Source organism: Anneissia japonica, unplaced genomic scaffold (assembly GCF_011630105.1).
Source record: "Anneissia japonica isolate Jap-2015-1 unplaced genomic scaffold, ASM1163010v1 scaffold288108_len519018_cov203, whole genome shotgun sequence".
Lineage (NCBI taxonomy): Eukaryota > Metazoa > Echinodermata > Crinoidea > Comatulida > Comatulidae > Anneissia > Anneissia japonica.
The window spans coordinates 69,379-92,675 of NW_022728501.1; the positions used below are offsets into that span (position 1 = coordinate 69,379).

At 34.5% G+C, this 23,297-nt stretch overlaps 1 protein-coding gene across 5 annotated transcripts; it reads left to right on the top strand.

Annotated features, from left to right (window-relative positions):
• Window positions 1-242: 242 nt before the first annotated feature.
• LOC117114190 (cytosolic carboxypeptidase-like protein 5) lies at window positions 243-22,423 on the top strand. 5 transcript variants are annotated; one of them, XM_033257771.1, is made up of 16 exons: window positions 243-400; window positions 2,592-2,810; window positions 3,301-3,472; window positions 3,691-3,848; window positions 4,874-5,051; window positions 5,527-6,572; window positions 6,948-7,083; window positions 8,428-8,612; window positions 8,824-9,050; window positions 9,529-9,803; window positions 13,018-13,100; window positions 13,663-13,862; window positions 14,088-14,142; window positions 14,564-14,612; window positions 19,230-19,314; window positions 19,847-22,423. In XM_033257771.1, exons 2-15 carry the CDS (start codon window positions 2,611-2,613, stop codon window positions 19,308-19,310), a joined length of 3,045 nt encoding a protein of 1,014 aa, XP_033113662.1. In that variant the 5' UTR covers window positions 243-400; window positions 2,592-2,610; the 3' UTR covers window positions 19,311-19,314; window positions 19,847-22,423. The 5 variants fall into 5 exon arrangements, with proteins under 5 accessions (XP_033113662.1, XP_033113660.1, XP_033113663.1 ...); XM_033257769.1 differs by lacking the exon at window positions 14,564-14,612; XM_033257772.1 differs by lacking the exons at window positions 19,230-19,314; window positions 19,847-22,423 and adding an exon at window positions 15,518-15,547.
• The last annotated feature ends 874 nt before the right edge of the window (window positions 22,424-23,297 follow it).

A 23,297-nucleotide genomic window follows, 5' to 3' on the forward strand; every position in this document is an offset into this window, starting at 1 on the left:
TTTGCACCACACGCTAACAGTGATTTTATTTACAAGAGGGGCTTTTAAGCACTGAGTGCTTTGCCTCGGTCCCGTAGTAGTTACGGGAAACAAGTTTGAAACAAGTAAGGTAAATGACATTCAGTCAGTTCCTTAGTTTAATCATGGAGGTATTATTGTACTGAATGTATTAACTAACTATGTATTTTGTATTTTAAGGCACCCCCTCAATATAACAACCAATAATGACCAATCAAAAGCAGCATTTAGGTCAGGTGACAGCAACCACAGCAGTTTGTTTTCTTCTCGCGATCTGTTTCTCTCTGTCTGTTGGAGCATCTTTGGATGAACAACATTCGTTAACTACGCCTACGTATCGAATACACTTGACTTCAATGTTCTTATGATTTATCAATTCAAGGTACTAATACTAGTGAAATTGAGATTGAAATTTGTTTAACAATAACTAAATTAGACAATTCCATCATCATCATCGGCTAGGCCTAGCAGTAGCTGAGTAGTGTGGACCTCACCTAGACCGGGCCTAGGCTATTTAATTACATACGCACACATACGCTCATTATGTTGCATAGGGCCTAGAGAAGTTGTAAATGCTAAGAAGGGGTGAGGCTAGCCTAGCTTGGTAGGTGTCGCATAGAGTTGTTAGTATAACTAGGCCTAAGGCTTAGGGTTAGGGCCTAGGCCTGCTGCCTAAGGAGTTGTTATCTAAATAACTACCTACGCCCTGACTGAGTGAGGCTGTCTGTGATAATTGATAGCACCTCTTTTAGCCTAAATAAACTTATTTAGGCTTTAGTTTAGGCTACAGTAGGTCTAGTCTGCTCTACTATTAGCTAGTAGTAGTAGGCCTAGCTAGGCTGTAGGCTACTTATTTGCATTTTGACAACATTTTGCATAATTAATATGCCTGGATAATAATGACAATAATACTTTGGGCTTCAGGCTAGATTGTTTTATCAGGGAGTTGTTATTTAGAAGGAGTCACAACAGAATCCTCTCTTTTGATCAGTCTACTTTTCCGACAAGATAACGAAAGCAGAGAGGTAGATAGCGACGAGGTCCAATTACCGAATATGAGCATGTGTAATAAACCTTCTTATGCTTGTGACGAAGAATTTAACGCTTGAGTAAACTTGTCATACTACGCTTTGTTGACAAACCAAGGAATGACCTGAGAATCAGCGATTATAGTCGCCAAAAAGCATGGCAACTAGAGAGAGTGTCAGTTATCAACTACACGCTAGCGTCAAACCGCTACAACAAATATGCCCCTATATCATTTCCCTGCTACGAAAACATGTTCAGTTTGAACTCAAATTACGTTTCTGTACGAAACTGTAAGAAAATGAGACATAAAGAAAATGATAGTTAACAAGTTGCATAAACTATTTGTCCTGGTTATAAAATGGAGATACGTGCGGAAAATATAAAATATAAGCTTTAAAAGTTACAAAAACCCATGAAAATTACAAATGACGGTGTACGAACAAACACATATTGCTCCACTTCAAATAGTCGTAACTTTTTAACGAAAAGGCGAATTTTTATGCGGTTTTTTGTAAATTATTCTTCGTAAAACTCTCTTGAGATGCAAATTTATTGAACAGCGAAAATTGAATTAAAAAAAACTCTGTGCATGCTCTACTGGTCACGAAATTATTTTCTCTACAAAGTCAAAATTTTAACAACTGAGGGCGCAAGATCGTCGGAAAAGTACCCTATTGACAAAAGACAGGCAGCTAGTCACGGTTCTCTTTGAAGATTCAGTACACCGAGCTTCGCTCATTGGCTGTAGATAAGTAGATAAATGTGTTGTGACTCCTAAATAAATAACAACTCCCTGGTTTTGTTTTGTCACCTGTTTGTAGTATAGGGAGTTGTTATTTAAATAAATGTATCTAAAATATCTAAATAAATTATGCCTAAATAACAACTCCCTGACTGTACAGTTTATTACATTCATCAACAAAGACTTGTTTCCAGTTGGGGTCTTTCTGGTCACGTAAATTGAGCAGTACTTTTTTCTGAAGAGTGTACAGATAATCTTCGCAAACATGCACATGGGGCCATATTCCTCACAGAACCAACAGTTTTACGTCTCATCCAAAAGATGGTGTGCTATCGTAACTTGTATTTCTGCCCTCCAAATGGCCGAGCAGTTAAGGCAGGGGCACCGTGATCATAGCCAACAATATCGGCACAGGTTCGCGGCCGGCTCGCTTTTATAGTTCTGGTGGTGGAACAAGTCTTCTCGGATAAGGACTATAAACCGTAGGCCCAGTGTACACAAATGCTCATGTGTACCCAGTACATCTTTCTTCTCAGGGGAGGAGAAAGTTATTGAAAAGTGCAACATCTAGTCCCGAGCGCATAGAGACCTCGTTTATCTGCGCTATATAAATCCATCTATTATTATTATTACAGGGATAGCAGCAGATTGAATTGAACCAGTGACCAGTCCATAGATCCGAAAGGATCTCCACGGTTCAGTGCACGCATAGTAGCTGTCACTAATTGGGCTACCACCAGTTTAGCCGACTGAGCTAAGCTGATTAGGTACAATGTATTTACTTGCTTTTGTTTTCTGTCAGCAATTCCATTTCCTGAAAGATGGAGTGCAGATCTGGAGGTCTTCTCTTTACCTCCAAGCTTGATTCAGGTAATTTAGCTCGTGTTGAACGGGTGGTAAATGAAGATGAGGATGCGGCCATCATATCAAGGATTGGTGACTTAACTCCAGTTCCCGACTATGAATACAATGTATGGACATCTCCGGATTGCGAAGGCACTGAATTTGAAAATGGAAACAGGTGTGTAGTAACCATAAAATAATGTTATGGTCCGAACATACTGGCTTTAAACTGCATTCACATCGCATCCAAACCAAAATTTGAATCATGTTTCTGATGCTCTAAATGCAGCTTCCCTATTCTTAATTGCTAATTTGATTTTCTGATCGGTTCAGTAGCCTTCCTGATCAAAAAAGTATACAATATTTTTTTCCATAATATTCTTTATTTTAAAACACCATTTAAAAAAATGATTAAACATTTTTAATCATTAATAAAACTTTACATCCTTTTGTTGACAAAAATAAAAAATGATACAATACGATTAATAGACATCCTGTCTGGAACTGTACAAATCCAAAAACTTCAGTGGCCAAACTTTTGAATGTTAACTTTTAGTTATATTATAGAGGAACTATATTTCCTCCATGGTTAGAGCATGGTTTGCAAAACATATTACTCCCTACTTGAATATTTGACAAGGTTTTTACTTTTGTTTCTGGCTATCAAGGTCATGGTTTCACTTTGCAGTGAAAGGAGGACCCATGAACAAGCTCCTCAAGATCAACATAATGAACATGAATCGACAGGGAAAACTTTACAACCAAGGCATGGCACCAATGGTTAAAGTACTCCCTCAAAAACCAAAGTGGGAGCGTATTCGTGAAAGACCAACATTTGAGGTAAAGTTTTCAGTATTTACTGTAATTGAAATTATCACCGTCTTGCTTACTGTATGTAAGGTAGGTGGTAGTAATTTCAGGGGCGAGCTAGGGTGGGGAAAGGGGGTAATTTTAGATTATTCCACTTTGATGTGACTAGTAGTAGTAGTAGTTTTTCACCAGAAGTTAAAATTATTGTAAAATAGTATAAAAGATTTTTTGTTCTTTTTTTTTTTCAGAGTGTTGATGGTCAGTTTATTTTAACGTTCACCTATCGTTTTGAGTATCGTTTTTCAAGTGTTTACTTTGCGTTTTGTTTTCCATTTTCCTACACCGAGTGTCAGCAGAAGTTTGAGGCAATTGAATCTCAAATGAATCAACAAACAGTAAAGAACAAGTAAGTACATGATTTCAATTAGTTCTAATCTTGTGCGTAATCTATACAGTAAAAACCATTGCAATTAACTGCAAATGTGTTTGTAAATGCTATGCACAGAGTCAAAACTAAGCAGCATATTGCTTGTATAATAATAATATGGTATTTATATAGGGGCAAGGAATTACAAGGTTGCGCTCAACTACATTAACTTAACTACAATAATGGTAAAAAAACTATTTCTTGCCAGATACCAACTTGTTACAGTGGCTCTATTTATTGTTTCATAGTAGTAATTCCCAAAATTTACAGAATTCATTTTGAAAAGAGGCTCCCCCCCCCCTCTTTACTTTATTATTTTATTTATTTTATTTTATTTCAAAAATCATCCAACAGCAGAAGCCAATTACAGGATGTCTTATAATACATATAAATATATAGAAAAATACAAACAAGTGAAAGATCAATGGATAAATAACATTACAGTATAGAATGGAAAAGAGAAATTTACAAATATATTGCGAGAAATTACATCTAAATTACAAATTGATTAATAAGATTATAGTATGAAATGGAATAGAGAAATTTACAAAAATATTGCGAAAAATTACATCTTAAGCTAAAAATTGCAAGTTCAAAAAAAAAAAAAAATACAGATAAAAAATCCAGATAAGTAAATAAACAAACAATACAAAACAAGTAAATAATTAATAAAATTACATTGCAAAAAAGCCATCTCGAAAAGAACCCCCTCTAAAGTTTGCAAAAAAAAGAAGCCTACTGCTTCAATTAAAGTTTTCACTGTATTTGATGCTACCTTCCGTATCAACTTGTTTTGGGTCTCATATTGAAGTACTGTACAGTAGGGAGGTCTGCATATAGGGTGGGTTATTCCCAGATTGTATACAGTCTTGTAATTTAGATATTTGATTGATCTTGTAGCAAGGATGTTTGAATCTCTGTTATTCATTTTATTTAAAAACATGCTAATTAATACTCTTGTTTACATTACTTATACTTTGATTTGAACATGTTTTATCACCCAGCACACCAGATGCTATATACTACCACCGAGAATTGTTATGCCACAGCATAGACAAGCTACGTGTCGACCTGGTCACCATCACATCTCACCATGGTATTACAAATGCTAGGGAACCTAGGCTGATGTACCTGTTCCCTGATAGTCAAACACCTCGAGCCCACAAATTCAAAAAGAAGAGAGTAAGTGTTAAAACTAAGCATCCACAGATATTTCTGATCAAGACCTTGATAGAAAGTGCATAATACAAAATTAATTTATGGATCTTCTGGTATATTTTTCTCACTAATAGATCATTTCTCAATACCAAATTTATTATATTTTTAACAACATTCATCCAGCACACCAGATGCTATATACTACCACCAAGGACTGTTATGCCACAGCCTAGTCAAGCTATGTGTCAACCTGGTCACCATTTATCAAGATCTCGATCTAGATAGAAAGTATTCCATAATACACAATTCGTTCATGGATTGTCTGATATATTTTTCTCACTAATAGAGTCATTTCTCTTTACCAAATTTATTACATAATTTCTATGTTAATAATAATAATTGTGTTTTGGTTCCCAAAAATTTACATACACAAGCAAACAATTTAATAATATAACATCTCTTTGTGGTAGTAATGTTCACTTTCTTTCATCTCATTTAGGTCTTTTTTCTTAGTAGTCGTGTTCATCCGGGTGAGACCCCTGCAAGTTTTGTATTTAATGGTTTTCTAGATTTTATTCTACGTCCAAATGACCCAAGAGCAATTCAACTAAGGAAACAGTATGTCTTCAAGCTCATACCACTATTAAACCCAGATGGAGTAATGCGCGGCCACTACCGAACCGACCAGCGTGGGGTCAACTTAAACAGGGTGTACCTGAATCCAGATTTTGAGATGCACCCTTCGATCTTTGCAACAAAGTCTGTTTTTCTTCACCACCATGTAAATTCCCGTTTATGTAAATCAAATGTAAGTGTATCTAATAACGAAGGACTGTGTGAATCAAAAAATATTGAAAAACCAAAGAATTCCCAACAAACTACACAATTAGACCAGCCTGTTATTGATGGACCAAATGCTATTTTATTTGTACACAATGAGGAAACAACAATTTCCACTAATGAGACTGATGAAAACAAGAGACCAGTAACAAATCCAATTCCAGCATTTGAATTGGAACTTCCGCAAAGCATTGACCAGCCAGTGACTGGCCAAAGTGTCAGTCTTTCAGTGCTACATGATGTAAGATCAGAAGATACATTCCAGTTACATACACTTGAGTACTCTGATGAGCTTGGCTCACTGGCTGAGCCAACGGTCAGCAATGACAGTAATTTATCTGATATTCAACAAAGGACTGAAATTATTCAAGAAGATTCAATCAATACCAGTACTAATAATAAAATTGATGAGACTAGCGCCCTCTCTATACCTCCGAGTGAGAGTGGAATCGCTTTCTATGTTGACCTCCATGGTCATGCTTCCAAACGTGGCTGTTTTATTTATGGGAACCATTTTGAGGAGGAAGAAAAGCAAGTTGAGAATCTGCTCTTCCCAAAGCTGATTTCTATGAACTCCGCTCACTTTGATTTTGATGGATGTAATTTTTCCGAGAAGAATATGTACACAAAAGACAAACGTGATGGAATGACCAAGGAAGGAAGTGGAAGAGTGGCGATGTTCAAAGCCACTGGAATCATTCACAGGTATCAGAATAAATTAATATGTGCTGGTCTCCCTATCTGTCTGTCTTTATCTACCTACCTATGTCTATGTATCTTCGTAACTTAGTCTGTCTATATCTACAATGTCTGTCCGTCTATACTCTCCGTATCTACCTATCGGTTTCTCTGTATATCTTGCTATCTTTCTCTCTGTATACCACGTCTTTGTTTATTTGTCTCAAAACAACAAAAAATATAAGCACCTGAAAATGTGAGACAGGAACACCCAAAAAGTGAACTAAATCACTATTGAGGAATATCATTTAATATTTGCATTAAGAAGATCCACATTAAATCACAAACCTGTCTGAACATTTGAAAATATATGTTAAATTATTATGTTGTTATATTTTGCAGCTACACTTTAGAATGTAACTACAACTGTGGCCGTTTCATGAATTCCATAGCTCCTGCTACCATGGACAACGGGCGTGCCACACCTCCTCCTGTTGCTGGTTTCCCACCAAAGTTTACCATTTCCCACTATGAAGAGGTAAGCTAGATCACTTATTAGTCCCATATGAATAACTTGATATTAGTAATGTCAATGGTAATGATATTGATGAAATAGTGGTTAATACTGTTGATCATGATAGCAAAGATCGTATGATGACAAGTTCTTATTGGTGGGAGCTCATGTTAAGAGCTAACAACATTCTCTAAGCTTACTGAGAATACCTGGGGCGGATTGCTATAAGTGGTCTTTAGACGGTCTTAACACTTAATCAGCTTTAATCGTGACTTCACTTCTGGTCTATGATTACAAACCATTGCTATACCGCGGTCTAACCAGTTAGCAGTCTTAAATTTCAAAGCCTACTCGGAGGAGGCTTAAAACGATCTTAAATCATTTTCATCATGGCGTTACAGGTACTAGGCCTAGATCGTCAAAGACTAAGAATAGAACGACGGATATTCCGCAAGCTTCTCAGTGTCTGTAGAAACCGGTCTACATTTATTTACGTTCATTTTGTTAAATATGCATGTTTTGAGAAAGTGTAACAGTGCCCTCAATATTATGTTACCAGGGAGTGCTTGTTTGTGTTTCAATACTAAAAGCAGTCTAATTGAAGACTGTTTTATAGCAATGGTCTTAGCAGAGTGACTTTAGTAAGACTGTCTAAATGATAAAGCCGGCTTTATTCGAGGAGTTAAGACTTGTTAATTGTTACTTTGTATAGCGCCTTTATTTTCAGTTACGAAGTGCTGTAAAGACTAGCAGTTGTTTAGACTGTTTTATAGCAATCTGCCCCTGACTTGAAAGAAAATTTTACATGGGACTTACGCTAAGTGTTAAACAGCCTTCTCCAGATATTCCTACTGAGGGCAAATTTGTTTTCACATAAGTGTATTAAAACCTTTGATATTCATACACTGATGTGCCTTCACACAGACACAATATAACAGTAAGCAATTTTCTCTAGCGTGCGACCCATGTAATGTTTGTATTTTTATTTGTATGTGTATTTGTATTTGATGGTGAATGTAATACGATAATCTAAATTTTAAATTTTAATGAAATGTATAAATTTTGAACTAATGGTGTCCGAAAGCTCTGGTTTTTTTGTTTTTTTTTAGCTGTTTTTTCCTGGCCTTGTTGTTTCTGTATTTTACCTTTTAAAAACTGTACATATATTTATATAATAACAATCTTTTTTTTTCACCATTTTTTAAAACACTTCTTGATGTTCTTAAATATTGTATACTTTTTATACCTTGTCGATTTTATACAGTTTATTCCTCATTTCCAGCAACCAATTTTATTTTATACCTGTTTATGTTGTATTGAAACATAATAAAGATAACTTGAACTTGAATGTAAGGTTTCTACACACAGGTTGGTAGGGCAGTAGCAATAGCAGCACTGGATATGACCAACACAAACCCATGGTCAAGGCTTGCTTCCACAGACTATCAAAGTGTACATGGTATGCGAACATGGGTGCAAAAGTACCTACGCAGCTCAAGAGGTGCACCCTCACTGCCAAAGAAGATGTCTCGGGTTATTTCACGAACATCGGGGTAAAAGTGAAGATTTTCTTATTTTGTTTACATAATTTACAAATGATTAGAAATCCTTGGAAACATTCTAAAAGCATAATAATATGCATTCCATTGATGTTACACTGAGTTACAGAATGAGCTAAAAGTAACAAAAGAACAGGTGGAACAAATACCATGTGAACTATCTTTATATTGTAATGTAATTTGGGCACCTACATTGATCGTTTAGAATTGTGGCAACGGCAGCAACGACCAACCACCAAGAGCGACCGAAGTTGACCAATGCAGTGCAAGACTCAAACCAGACAGCCATTGGGCATGGTGGTAATGGTCAGTCTAAGAGCACCGGCAGCTTTACCTTCACTTCTGTCAACCAAACACGAAATTCCACAGGAAGTTTCAATTATAATAATTTTAAGAAAGGTGCCAATGTAAGGACTTTAGCTCCAGTAAGAGGTAGGATATTTGTAAGTCATTATTGTGTAACAATAGTGATTGATTTCAATCAGTCAATCACCATTGTTGTAGATACAACTTTTTTTGTTCGGGCAAATAATGCCTGCAAATCAGGCTTCAGGGGAACGCAGATAGATGTATTGAATTTTTAAACATTTTTCAAAAATTTCCAAAAAATATCTGTCATATTCATGTTAGCCTATTGATAAGCACATTTTTTAGCATTAGCTTTTTACATCCTCATTTTCTTCATGTTAGGAACAAATGCTTAAACTTTGTTTCATATCCTCACTTCATTTACATTAATTGGATAGCTAATTTGGATTTATAGCAAGTACTCAAATCTCAGGCTTTCCATCATTATATCCCATATTAAAAGCATTCCTATACTAGATATTTTCTTTAAATATTTTGGTAAAAGAAAAGAGGCATTTCTAAAATTCATAAGGTAATCAGAAGTTTCTTTTTATTTATTTAGATTACCGATTGATGTTAGATCGAAAGAAGGTGACAAACGCAATCACCACCAGCAGTTCACAGGGTAATGCAGCTGAAACTTCTAACCAACCAAACTGCACAAACAATAACAACAGCAACCAATCGGATCGTAAGCCTGTTGGAGGTCAATTTATTAACAACACTCTACAGAGCATGACAAAATCCCACCAACAAAAAGCCGACCATGGGCCGTACAGAAAAATAGATGTGATTGATAGTAATTTGGGAAGTTTAGCATTTAAACAACCAAATTTGGTAAGTCTAAGTTAGTTTACTTCATTTTATTTGCAAATACTAACATTGCTTTTATATATACATTTTCAGAATATTATTCATCCACCCTAATTTTAACCCACATCCATAACAATTTTGATTCCTTCAAAAACTTGTGTTATGAAAGTGGAAAACTACTACTACTAGGCCTGTAGTAAGTCTGTTTAAAATCTTTTTAATCTTTGACCTAATTTTGTTCAAAAGGTTAAAATCTTAAAAGTATCAATAATATAATAATAATATATGTATACTTTTTGATATAATAACAAGAGCAAATGTTATATCAGGCCAAAATAATTTCTGTATTTTTTTACTGTTTATGGGAGGACAACCTTTTCTTATGTTATTATACTTAGTTTAAGGAGTAGGCATTAAAGCTCAGAACAAAGGTCAAGCGCATAGAGGCTTTATGCATTATGCGCTCTATAAATCCATATTTATTATTGTTTTATTATTTATTATTTTCCAAATGATATACTCATTTACATTGACTAGCAAACTCAAACATATATTTGATTTAGACTCATCTGAAAATTTCTTACATCATACTCATGCTCGCAAGTTAACCATTTTTATTAATTGCACCACAAAATCATGTAACATTCTTGAATTTTCATTGGATAATATTCACTTGTGTTTTACTTGCACTTAACCTGATCAGTCATATAGTATTCCGTCACCTCATATGAGTTTGACACCACTCACTGCTAATGGCGACGAGAATGGTCGGGTGGCCATGCATCTTTCAACAACGGTAAGTTACTAAACTAAACATCACATATATGCCAGTCTCTTATAGAAAATCATAGATAATACAATGAGGCTTTGGACTTTCAGTCTTGATGTTGTGGGTTGGAGGCCAACACTGATCATAAGCTGCTTGTGTCCTTGTTCAAGACAATTTATCTACATTTGCATCTGTTCACCCACTAGTGTAAATGGTTAGCTAGTAGGAGGTGGGTAGTTGAAAGTAAAGTGTGTAGTACATGACTAGGAGGAATACTCCCCATCGAGCAGAGGATGTTGCATGTTGTGTTTGATTGACTCTGTATCAAATAAAAACAGAAAAGAGTGTCTTGAGCAGTTCTTCTGAAATGGATGTCAGTGTAAAATATAATTTAATGCCAAGGCCCCTATAATCTTTACATCAGTATCCTGGTCCTATGGAACTCGGCTTTCTGGCAGAGTATTTCATCAAGTTGCAGAGCCTAGTAATCATCAGTGAGCTTTCAATAGCACGACAATGGTGAGATGTACAACATAACATGACGTACAATCTACTGCGCATGCAAACACGTTGAGTTCTCTATATACGCAGTTTGAGAATGCACGACCGTCACGGATAAGTGAATTCATCCTAGGGCCACATCATTGCCCAAATGTAAAGATTCCCTTTTGGGTTAAATCCTACCACCAGCTACCAACTCCAGGGTAAAAAGAGACATCCGGATAAAGAGCCCAGCCAGATATCACAGGTTGTCAATAGTATGTCTAATTTGACAATGTGATCTGATTGGAAGCCTGCAGGTTTTCGGCTGCTCAACAAGCTTTCATATTAAGCAATTTAAAGTATGTGTTAGAAATTCTTTGTAAATTAATAATAATATGAGAATAATCTACATAACACTAAATAACTTAACTAATAATAATTTGCTGTAGTACAAAGTATAAGTTAGAATTTAAATTGATTTAACTTCATTATTAGAAAATTGTCAAGAATAAATAAAATCAATAAATAAGTATTAGATTTCCATTTTGCTTATTTCCTTATAAAATTCACCTGTCTTTACTGTACTTTAGAAAGTGAGTACAAGTTATTGCAGACTGCAAGGGCAGTGTAATTGTATAGGTAGTATGTTTATAGCCCTTATATCAATATATACTCCATTTGTGCATTGTCAATACATACAGTACTGTGGTATCTAAAAATATTGAATTAGTTGTACCCCGTGGGAGTAGGTTAATGGCACACCTATCACCCCCTTATATAAATACAGGAAGCTTACTTCTTGTGTCAATACAGGAAGTTTACTTACCATATTTACATGAATGTTATAACAGTATTAGATGTAGTTGACCAGTCGTTGACCCATTTTCACAACCTTAAATGCACTTTAATATCTCCAGAACCATTGATATCAATTTCAACCAACATTTTATAGAAATTAATTTGTTCATAAATTGAACACTGTTGGAAAAATCATGTCGATGTGAAGTTGGTTTGGTGGTGCTTACCTCTAATACTAGGTTTCTGGGTACAAATCCTGGCAAAATAAGATGCTCTACTCCTAAAAACTAAAATTCAGTTTTTGGAAAATTCCAAATGATCAGCTTTGTTGAAATGGTCTGTAAAATGCTATAGATTCTTTAGTATCTGATTACAGTTATACTTGAAAACATTTATGGCACTTAATATATATGCTAATGTTCTTTATATCTGCTGCCTTCTACAGATGTTAGAATTCCAGGTACTGTAAAACTAAGTCTTAATCAGTGTCAGTTTTATGCCATTTCACTGCCATACTTGTCTTGTTTGATCGATGTGCCTTTAACACAGCAAATATTTTTGTTTGCATGATGAGTGTACAGTAGTAACTTCTGTTGACCATCACTATGTTATGTTGCATCATAACATCAAGGTACTACGTGGCATAGCCTTGTCACTGAGTAACTACCACCAAGCATCTATACAAACAAGTTCCTCCACAAAGTCGTAATTTCCGAAACTTTTTACACTGATGTATCAAAATCATTTCTGATTACAAAGTAATGAAAACGTGAAAGCTTTGGTAGCATTGCTCAGTAACAAATCAGTGTCACATCATGTTGTGACATAAGTACCATTGAAATTCAACCAAACAACTGTTCTAACAACAAAGACAAGCAATACAACTTTTTAAAAACTCAACAAAAACATACTAGGTGAGGTTTTGATTTGTATTATGAAAAAATGAGTATGTACAACATTATATACTGCAGTTGCAGATCTAGAGGAAGGGAATAAATGCAAAAGTGCATATTTTTCCCCTCTTTCCTTTTCCCTCTTTTTAAGCAGGTTGTATTTCTGAAGGGACTATTCTTTTTACCTTGTGACCGTCTGCCACTGTAATGTGTTTTCGTGTGTTTATTACTTGATGTTGGCTCTCCATTGTCCATCTACCATTTTAATAATTATTGTTCTACGTTCCTTTTTCAGTCTCCTGGATTGCGTATCCCAAATGTTCAGAGACCTATCTTTACTCCATCAAACAGGAATCTGACAAGGCTTGACCATCCCAGGTATAGGGTACACAAAGGATAGGGTGACAATTACAGTGACGATTGTGGTAATGATGAAGGTGTCAGTAGTGACAATGGGGGGTGACATATTGATAATTATGTTAATGCTGATGATGATTACAGTATAATATATTAATGCTTGCGGTTGATGTTTCGATTGAGTTGCTTCAATCATCTTCAGGAGAATAATATCTGGATTACAGTATATTTATTGATAGTAATATCTGGATTACAGTATATCTGGATACAGTATATTGATAATAAGGTATGGGGATTGTGGTGATGATGAAGATGTCAATAGTGACAATGGGGTGGGGGGGGGTTGGTGACAGTATTGAAAATTATGTTAATGCTGATGATTACAGTATATTGGTAATAATGTTGATAAAAATGGTACTGATGGTGATGATAAAGATTATAATAATGATAAAAATAGTTGAATTTATGGGTTTTAATTTTCATATTTCATCATAGGTGATATTTCATAATTCCATTCCTTTACAAGTTTTCTTTTGCTCATCTCACAAATTATAACTTTGTTTTTCCCTTTAAATTTTCTTAGGAGTGATCCTCCAAAAAGACGATATAAAAAATCAACAGTTTGTCAGAAAAAAAGGTCAGCTTCCTTGAGCCCAACTCGTAAAATGAACTTGCAGCGAGGTACAAGTGAAGAAACTGACAGTGAAACAGATAAGAAGCTGAATAAGAGACGTGGTCGACAGCATGCTTCAGACAGCTTCTCAGACCCAACTCCATCCATAGGTAAGATGTTGTATCAGTTGTACGTAAGTAAGGGATCATTATCAATATCTAGGGTTTTTTCTACACCTAACTTATTGTCGGCCTTGGCTAAATTAAAGTGAATGATTACATTGTGATTGAATGAATGGAAATATTAATTGATGAATGAATTTGCATTGTGTACATTTGGGATGTATGGTTAAATGTATGGCAGAATGAATACACATTTATTTTTGTGATTTTCAGGAAGCAGGCCTTTCTGCAAGATGGCCACTAAATCTGACAAACAAGTACCAAGAAGGTAGGAACAAAGAATACAGTTTCCTACTTCCCTATTGTATTTTTCTTTATTCAGTTTTTATTGTCAAAACAAGACAGCATGATACAGTCCACCAAGTAGTTGGACAGGATCTCAAAAGCGAACCTAATCACTATTGCGTTGGCATGAGATCTTCAACCACCCACGTACACATACAGCAGAATACAGCATTATGTTCCTTTCATCGTTATGCATCTAGTCCTATAAATTCATTAAAATTAAACATTTTGGTCACCATTGGTATTACCGTCATTGACATCATCGTTATTGTTATTATCACCATCATTGATATCATCAACACCACTCTAATCATCAATAGATTCATCATCGACCATCATTAAATTCACATTTTTCCTGAGTTAAGGTCTGGTTTTTATTCTCCTCCTTTTATTGTTTCCTTAAGATTGGATAGAATCAGAAATTATTTGGGAGTACTGAATTCATCCACACCGGTAGAGTATACTATACTACAGTTATCATGCCAACCTATATGGCATTGTTTGTTGCTGAGGCATGATTGGAAGAATGAACACATTAGTTTAAAATTAATAATGCATGAATAAACATTAGCTTATATGAGTACATTAAAGATCTAACAAAGTGTTGATAACAAGAAAAAGTAAAGACAAGTAAAACATAAAAATAGAATGAAATAAATATTGAAACTATAAAAATCTTAGAAAGATTTAACAATGTAAAATTATGAGAGGTTATTTGGTTGTTAATGAGATTTTCTTGATGCAGTGCAACTTGCAATTCCGAGACCCTGCTAATTCGAGAACACTATTTCAAAGAAGCAAATAACAATCATCAATTTTTTTAACACAAAGCTAACCCTCTAATTGGAGACCAAAACCCCGAGACCACCCCAAATTTTCAAGTCCCAAAGTGGTCTCGAATTAGAGGGCAAACTGTATTTTATATTTACAATTTCATAAAATTATTCATTTACAGTCATTCATTCAGATATGAAAGTGCCACTACAAAAATATGCAGCCAAGGTCTAAAATTATGTTTGTATTACATTTGAAAGGGTTTAAATGACAGAATCACTTGGTAGAGCGGTATTATGATCCTACTTCTTGTGCTGAAGACTCCTGTTCAAATCCAGCTAACGTCGGTTATAAATTACCTTCTTGAATAAACCTCACATAAACATTATAAGGGACAATGTATCTGTTGTATCTGCACTGTGGCTACTGTGGGTCCCCTGGGGTTAGCTATAATTTCCAATTACAATTTCAAATAGGGTAAAGTAGGAAATAGGAAAATATATTATTCTTACTATTACTTATTAATTCTTTATTAATAAATTCAGTAAGTTAAGTTAATTAATATACATGTGTTCCCAACTTAGACCATTTTACAATGAGGATATACCGGTTTTACGACTGTCTCATCGGCAACCAGGATACCCCCTGTATGGCAAGTATCGTACCGGCCTTCATTCACATAAAATTTCATATCCGTGTTACACTGCTAACAATTATATTTTTCACCAATAGCCACTGAATCTTAACTCATAAATATATATATAATCTGCTCCACTGTAATAATTGATGCATGGTACTTTTTTCCCTGGGGAGACATTCTCTCACAACATTTCTTCTTAGAATACCTCCAGCTCCCTGGGAGATGGTAAATAGGCCTACAGTGTCATATTTATTTTTGATCTGGTAGACTGTAAACATTTATATAATATATATAATCTGCTCTTCAAATTAGCACATATGGGGATAAACAAGTAAGGTAATGTTTAATGCATAATCCTTGGTTATTGTATTTAACATGCTGTTCTTATATTGCAGTAAATACATACAAACATGCATGCAATCACTGTGTATATAAAGTACAGTATATTATACATTTTATAAATACCAACTACATTAATGTATACACGTTTGTGAAACGAGAGGTACACAAAATATAGACATTTATACATACATACATACACACATACATACATGCATATAAGTGTTGGTATAATATTAGCAAATATGTATGTTTTCATTCATATGTATTTGCATACTGTACACACATACATGCATATTCTAATTCGTACATACAGTATACACCAATACATACATGGATACATTTTTTTATGTAATAATACATGCATTAACCTGTTTCATGCATGTATGATATTTTAAGTATTAATGTTATATTTAATGGATCAATGTAATTAACTCTACATAATTCAATTGGTGTAAACACATCAATATAGGTAAGGTAAAACTATGTTTGAAACAAGAATATTTGGAAAACATCTGGATAAGAATGCTGCATACTGTAACTAACAATCAGTGATAAATTTATATAGTTAAAAAAACTAAACACAATTTATGTTAACTTGCGTAAGCTGTCTTTGTGTTACTAATTTATAATTACTTCGTCAGGCCGTTTAAACTAGAATCGGTTGTTAAGGACATTGCATGAACAATGCCCTCTGTAGCTGGCTCTGGCATTGTTTAAGCAATGTCCATTACTACTAATGCTAGAGACGGCCTGATGTAGTCTCATAACGTGACGAAAGCTTTTGTAAATCAACATCATTATATACGTTATACTAATAATTAAAATGTAGGAGGCTATGTTAAAAGATCTTACTAAATGATATTCAATTAGTACTGTATTTTTTAACTGTAGAACAGAATTTTTAAATTTTGAAAAATAACAATACTTATTTATAGAAAGTCATTAATAACCCTGAAATATATATTGGTAATTTATTGGACATTAACTATGATACATGCTAATGTCTAACATGCTTAGGCCTTAGGTACACACGTATATGTTTAACATCTGGGCAGATATGCTGTTGATGCACGAATTATACTTACACATGGGACTCTCCAATACTTAGCTTTATAGCAGCTGGACATGAAGGCATAGGCCTAAATATCCATTTTTTATGGTAGTGCCAGTCCACTGCTTTTTTTAAAAGGGCTCTTTAAGACACATCTGTTGTCTGCTGCTTTTGCAGTTAGTTTTCTTTTTTGCCTTCCTTGCTAAGTTAAATTGTTTAGTTAGATACCCATTACTTGAGCACCTGTGAATTATGAATAGGCCAGCCCTGTGCCTCACATTTTCTGTAAACTGTGCGGTGATGATAATGCCTGTAAACATTCCTGATGATGACATAATTAATGTTGAAATATTGAATCCTGACAAGATGGCGTGCATTTCGATACTTAGAGTATGTATTATACTATCTTATCTGCGCGGTGATGTGCGTGATGTTTCTTATTCTGGTAGTTTTAAGGTTCATGTTAATTTTTGGTTCTGTCCTTCTGTAGAGCCTTGAGCACTTACAATTATTATTACTATGCTCGATGCAAAGGCACTGGTTTTCACTTGGGTACATTCACACATGACTGCTAAACTGGGATCAATAGTGTGATAGGGCTAGTTTAGTTGGTATTGTCACCATTTTGAATTGGGTATTGTTACAAGGTTGAATTGTGGTTTACGGTGTTAACAATGAGAAAGCCGGAATCCACTGTAATAATTGATGCATGTACTTTTTTCCCTGGGGAGACATTCTCTCTCACAACACTCCTTCTTAGAATACCTCCGGCTCCCTGGGAGATGGTAAATAGGCCTACCGTGTCATATTTAATTTTGATCTGGTAGACTGTAAATATTTGTTGGATACCATGAACAAAAGTGCATTGTGATCAACTTGGTATCCAGTACAGTTTTTGAACTTGTCTTCTTGCAAAGTTATCAGCTTGAAGATGACTTGCCGCCATCTTTTTTTTAAATGTGGCTGCTTTTACAAAATTTTATTTTTTAGACTATTTTTATCATTAATTTGCTGGAAAATGAAATTTGATTATTCCATATTAAACTTAAGTAAATCACTGTTAATTGGTATTGACAGCAACAACATTTTCATATTAAATAAGGAAGTGTCATAAGATTTGTGTAGGAATGCAAAAGGCCTTGTGGGTAAGATAAATTATCAAATTTAGCAAAGTATTATTCTTCACAATATGATGTCAGAATTCCTTATTAGTAAATGTACACTCAAACTTCTGTATCTTTTGTGGGAGTTATATAGCACAAAGGTCATTAGGCATCTTTCCTGTTGAGAAATAACAAATATCTTTGAATGGTGTATATATCACAGTACAATATAGTTATTAATGTCCTCCAGTGATTGACACATTACACATTGTGCAACTTTGCTCCTGGTGTGAGAGATGCAAGGACATACCTTCAGTCAGCCAAATTAGTGGTAGCCACTGTGTGTAAACTCAACTATAACACTAAAACAGTCCCAAAAGTTTGGCTATTAACTTGTAATAAACCAAAGGTTAGGAGGGTGCAATGATTTTTTTGTGTGATGTGAATCCTATATTTGTAATGAACGAACATCAACACACTAAGCAGTGAACAACCACTTTAACTAAAATTTATAACTCCCTACTTGTTATTGGCATTAACCCTCAGAGGTTTTATGTTGATTCTAATTTTGAAGTGTGATCTTGAATTTCAGACTCAAATAACTTTTCCTATAGCATTTAATAGTGCATTGTATACTGTTTGAAATTGATTTTCCCAGTTGCCTCACAAAATAAAAGTACCAACCTACAGTCTACTTATTAATTGATGTTGAACATGTTAAAATCCACACGAGCTCTTCAAAATGAAATGACACAATGTATTAATTCAACCTACTACTACTTTTACTAAACATTACTGCTACTACTTATTACTTCTATTACCAGTGGGGGTGAGGTGGCATTGGGCTTGTGTTTGTGGAACATGCTTGTGTTCTGATTCGTCAATTGTTAAGATAACACATTGGAAAGGTTTATTGCATGATGCTGTCCATGTCCTTGGTCTTGGAAGACATTCAAGCATCTGGTTTTCATTTATTTTTTGTGTAGAGATATCTTTTTTAGTCTGCTCTGAAATTTTGTCAGTTGGTCGGTTTAGTGCTGTTGTTGCTATTTATTTCCATTTCTAGTTGAAAACTTGCATTTTACAAGTCCAGAACTTAACTTTTTTCATATTAAAAATTATGAACATTTGACTTACCACTGATTGTTTAATTTGCGTAGGAGCAGCGTCGGAGCTTCAGCCAAGGAGACCACCATCAGGAAGCTGCAAGTAGGCCGTATTCAAAAATCTCACTCATTTAATGGAGTAAGTCACATGATTTGTCACATGCAAGTGCAAGTTGAGCTGATGATGATGGTGGTGGTGGTAATGTACATTGTCATGATTGGGATTGTGGTGTTAGTGGTGGTGATAATGGTGGTGTTGATGATGGCGATAATGGTGTTTTTGATGACATGGGTTATAATGATGATGGTGATAGTGGTGTTAATGATAATGGTGTCTATGATGATGGTGTTAATGGTGTTGATGAAGGGAATAATGGTGTTGATGATGATAGTGATGGTGATTTATCAGGAATGGTGTCAGTTCCATTGATGGCAATGAAGACGACAGCAATGATGGTGATGGAGTATGTGTTATGGTATTGAGGCAATGATGACATCATCAACAATGGGGTATGATAGTGATTGATGTGTTTGATGCCATAGACAATGACTTTAATATCAATGATGATAAAAAAGTTAATGAGGTTTATGATAGAAAAACTATTGATGATATTTTTATGATGGAAATTTAATGAATGATGTTGGTCACTATAAAATGTTGTTAATTTCAGAAAAGTTGTGAAGCAGTGTCCTGTCAGGTTGTTGACCTCACTGCAATGCCTCGTAACAAAGACAAGAACTTAGGATTCTGGATTGACTTCTGAAGTTCAGTAAACACATACATAATACGGCAAATAGGTGTACAGTAGTGTATATGTAATGTAAAACCTATTGAAGCAAAACTGAGGTGTGTATTTGCTTGACAAATACAGAGAAAATAGCATTTAGACGGCACTGCTCTCTTGGGAAGTCGAAAGAGCAATGCTCCCTTGCATGGCTTAACTCGTGATGTGAAAGGGATCTAAAAAGTCAGTTATTAGGTATGTAAATCAATGTTGTGTGTTTACTTGTGTGTGCATGATTGTGACACGGTGTTAATCTTGGTTTGTGTCTCTGTGTCTGTGAAGTTTATTTTGTACTTCAGAGGATGGTATTTTGAATGTGCTACAAATTTATTTTAACCAACAAAATTTGAGAACAAACTTTAAGACATTTTTAAAGATTAGTAAAAGAAAAACGTTTTAGAGCATGAATGAGATATTTTCACTGACTCAGATTTTATATACTTTGGATAGTTTTGGACATTAATTATATCAACTAGATATATGACATGTATTTTTTATGCTGCCAACTTAAATTGTATTTCCTCTAAGGAGGTGTCTTAACAATGTCATATTTGCACAATCTTTTGTTGTTTATTTAAAACCAGTATAGTATTTAAATGCAATGAGACACTAAATATTAGTCCCATTTTATATCATTTTCTCTTAAGAAGGGTTAGTCATGTTCTTGTTTATTGTAACTATGTAACTATAATATTTTATGATATAGAAACTGATATGTTTATGATATATTCTTATTGTATATTACTGTACGGAGCTATAGCATATTAACTTTTGCTGAAACTTGAGTGTGTTTTAAATTGACCTTGTATACCATATTACTTGTGCCTAATTACTTCTGCATTTTAAGACAGTATTTTATTGAAAACTAGTATGGGATGAAAGTTTTATTGTATATATAACATATTTTATTAGTCCTAGACAATGTGCATTAATATATTCTAAGCCTTTTTTATACTGTATTTTTATTCCCAATTAACATCATGGTGCAAGGCACTTCATATAATAATAATAATAGTAGTTCAATCTTGATTGAGTGCATTTTGAAGTTTCAATTCAATTAGATCAAAAACCCATGAGCATGCTTTCTGAGGAATTATTTCCTAACTTTGCAGCTAGTAATCCACTTGCACAAGGATGTCAGGACACTACTGTACATGGATACAGTGTCTTGGCCAGGGAAATTTCACAGGTAGAATTAGACAACCTTGGGCATTAACTGCAATCTTTTGATTAGAAGCTCAAATGATTACTGTTACCTACCATGTACCACATGCTTCCGCATAGTGGAGTGTGTACCAGAAGGTATCGGGCTTTGAGCTTACATTTGTATATGAGTGTCCAGGCCTGTATCCAGGAACCAGGGTACTACCTTTTATAGTCAAAGGTGGAGACAAGAGGAATATATGTTATGGGGGTCAGGGACAAAGCTGTCTTTAGCCGAAGCAAACCAGCATGTAAATAGAGAATGTGTTGATGCAAGGAAGGGACTGGTTTGGTTATCAAAAAGGGGTTTCTTTGAAAGCAGTTCAACCTTTAAGTCACACCCTTTTCCCCTCCCACACTTACAGACCTGAGTGTGTGTTTTCTCCACCTCCAACATTTACTGACCTGAGCGTGAGTTTTCTTTCTGTTTGTGACTTTGCTGGTGTTTTTGCAAATTTTTAATACATTTGTCTGGCTTTAACAATGGGGATTTACTGTGGGCTTGGTTTATTTGTTCTACTGTACCTAGTGGTATTTACTGTAGGTTTGACATGCTGGTTCTACTGCTAAACATGTATTGTGTTTGGCCTGGGATTTATGTGCTGTTACGTGACTATTGAACATGTAGTAACATACCTCAAGACCTTGGATAATATTTTCCCTATGGTATAATTCATGCTTTATTATATGCATCAAATAGCCTGGTAATATTTTATTTTTCAGTCTGAATTGACATTCATCGTTCTGTGTGTTAAATGTAAATATCCTGGTCTTTCTATTCCGAATTTGGCTGCCTTGTAAATTTCTGCAATACAGGTCTCCCTCTAATGAAAGACCCCTCCAATTAAAGACCACTTTTCTGTGGTCCAAAATTAATAAATGTCTTATTTTTATTATGCTAATTAGAGACCAAAGCTGCAAAAGACCATGAAAACCCCAGTCCCAAAAGTGGTCTTTAATTGGATGGATAGACCTGTATATGATTCATAGCCATATTTATGTTCAGTTGTTAATGTTTAGTTATCATAATGTACGACTATGACGTCATCACAATGAAATAATTACATTCACATAATTTAAAGGCCAATGGTCGTGGTCTTATAAATGTTTTATTTATAAATTAAAATCCTGCATTGATATACCAAAGAGTAAAAAAAACCAACTTTAGATTAAGCATATTTTTGAAGGAAATAAGTTATGCTACTACAGTATATTGTACACTGTAATCTATGATTAAAACTGTTAATATTGTGAATCATTTATTCTGATCCTGTATCTCCTTGTTTCACAAACATTTTGTATGTTTACTTGTAAGAAAGAACAACAGTATTTATTAAAGCTGGAGATGGAGACAGTTATGTATGTATGTATGTGTGTATGTGTGTGTGTGTGTGTGTGCGTGTGTGTGTATATATTTATGTATGTATGTATGTATGTAATTAGATTTATATAGCGCATAACACCGGGGTCTCTATGCGCTGAATATAAAGGTGTCAGCATATAGAGTTATTTACGATTGTATAATTTCTGGTACTCATAAGCAGACAAGTGCAATGGCCTATCTAGAAGTCTTGAAAAAAACCACCATCTGTTGTATACCACTGGTTGTTACTCTTCGGTAATAAACTAATGTAATTATACGAGGGTCATCAAATACTGTAAATTATTTTCTTATATGCTATACAAATAGAGCCGTTTTATGGAGTTAATTATCTGTTTATTGGACTAATTTGACAAGGGATGTTCTATTGAGCAAATAAACTTGACACAATTAAATATTTTAATAGCATAGACCTATTGTAGGTCCATTATTAGATTTTAATGGAAAAAAGAAAGTGAAATCAATATTCTCGAATGAATATGCCATTGGACAACTGTCCTATACATAAAATGATACAATCGTTTTTAATAATATTTGCAGGCCTAAATTTGGCTGGTAAGCTATTTAATGATTTTTTTTTCTAATACTGTAAAAAGTCATTGACGAAAATTAATATTTATATCGTTTTGTCATTTCCATTTAAATTTGTATGAGTGCCTTTTTTAACAAGCTAGTCATAACCATGCAATGGGCATTGATCGCCCAGGCGCCAGTATCAAACAGTATCACCTTTTACAATACTTGTTTACCGGA

Excerpts from the sequence above, each read along its gene's own strand:
- LOC117114190 (XM_033257769.1), top strand. The coding sequence starts at position 2,611 with ATGGAGTGCAGATCTGGAGGTCTTCTCTTTACCTCCAAGCTTGATTCA. Across the intron at positions 6,573-6,947 it reads GCCACTGGAATCATTCACAG|CTACACTTTAGAATGTAACT; the intron begins GTATCAGAATAA and ends TATATTTTGCAG. Across the intron at positions 9,051-9,528 it reads GACTTTAGCTCCAGTAAGAG|ATTACCGATTGATGTTAGAT; the intron begins GTAGGATATTTG and ends TTATTTATTTAG.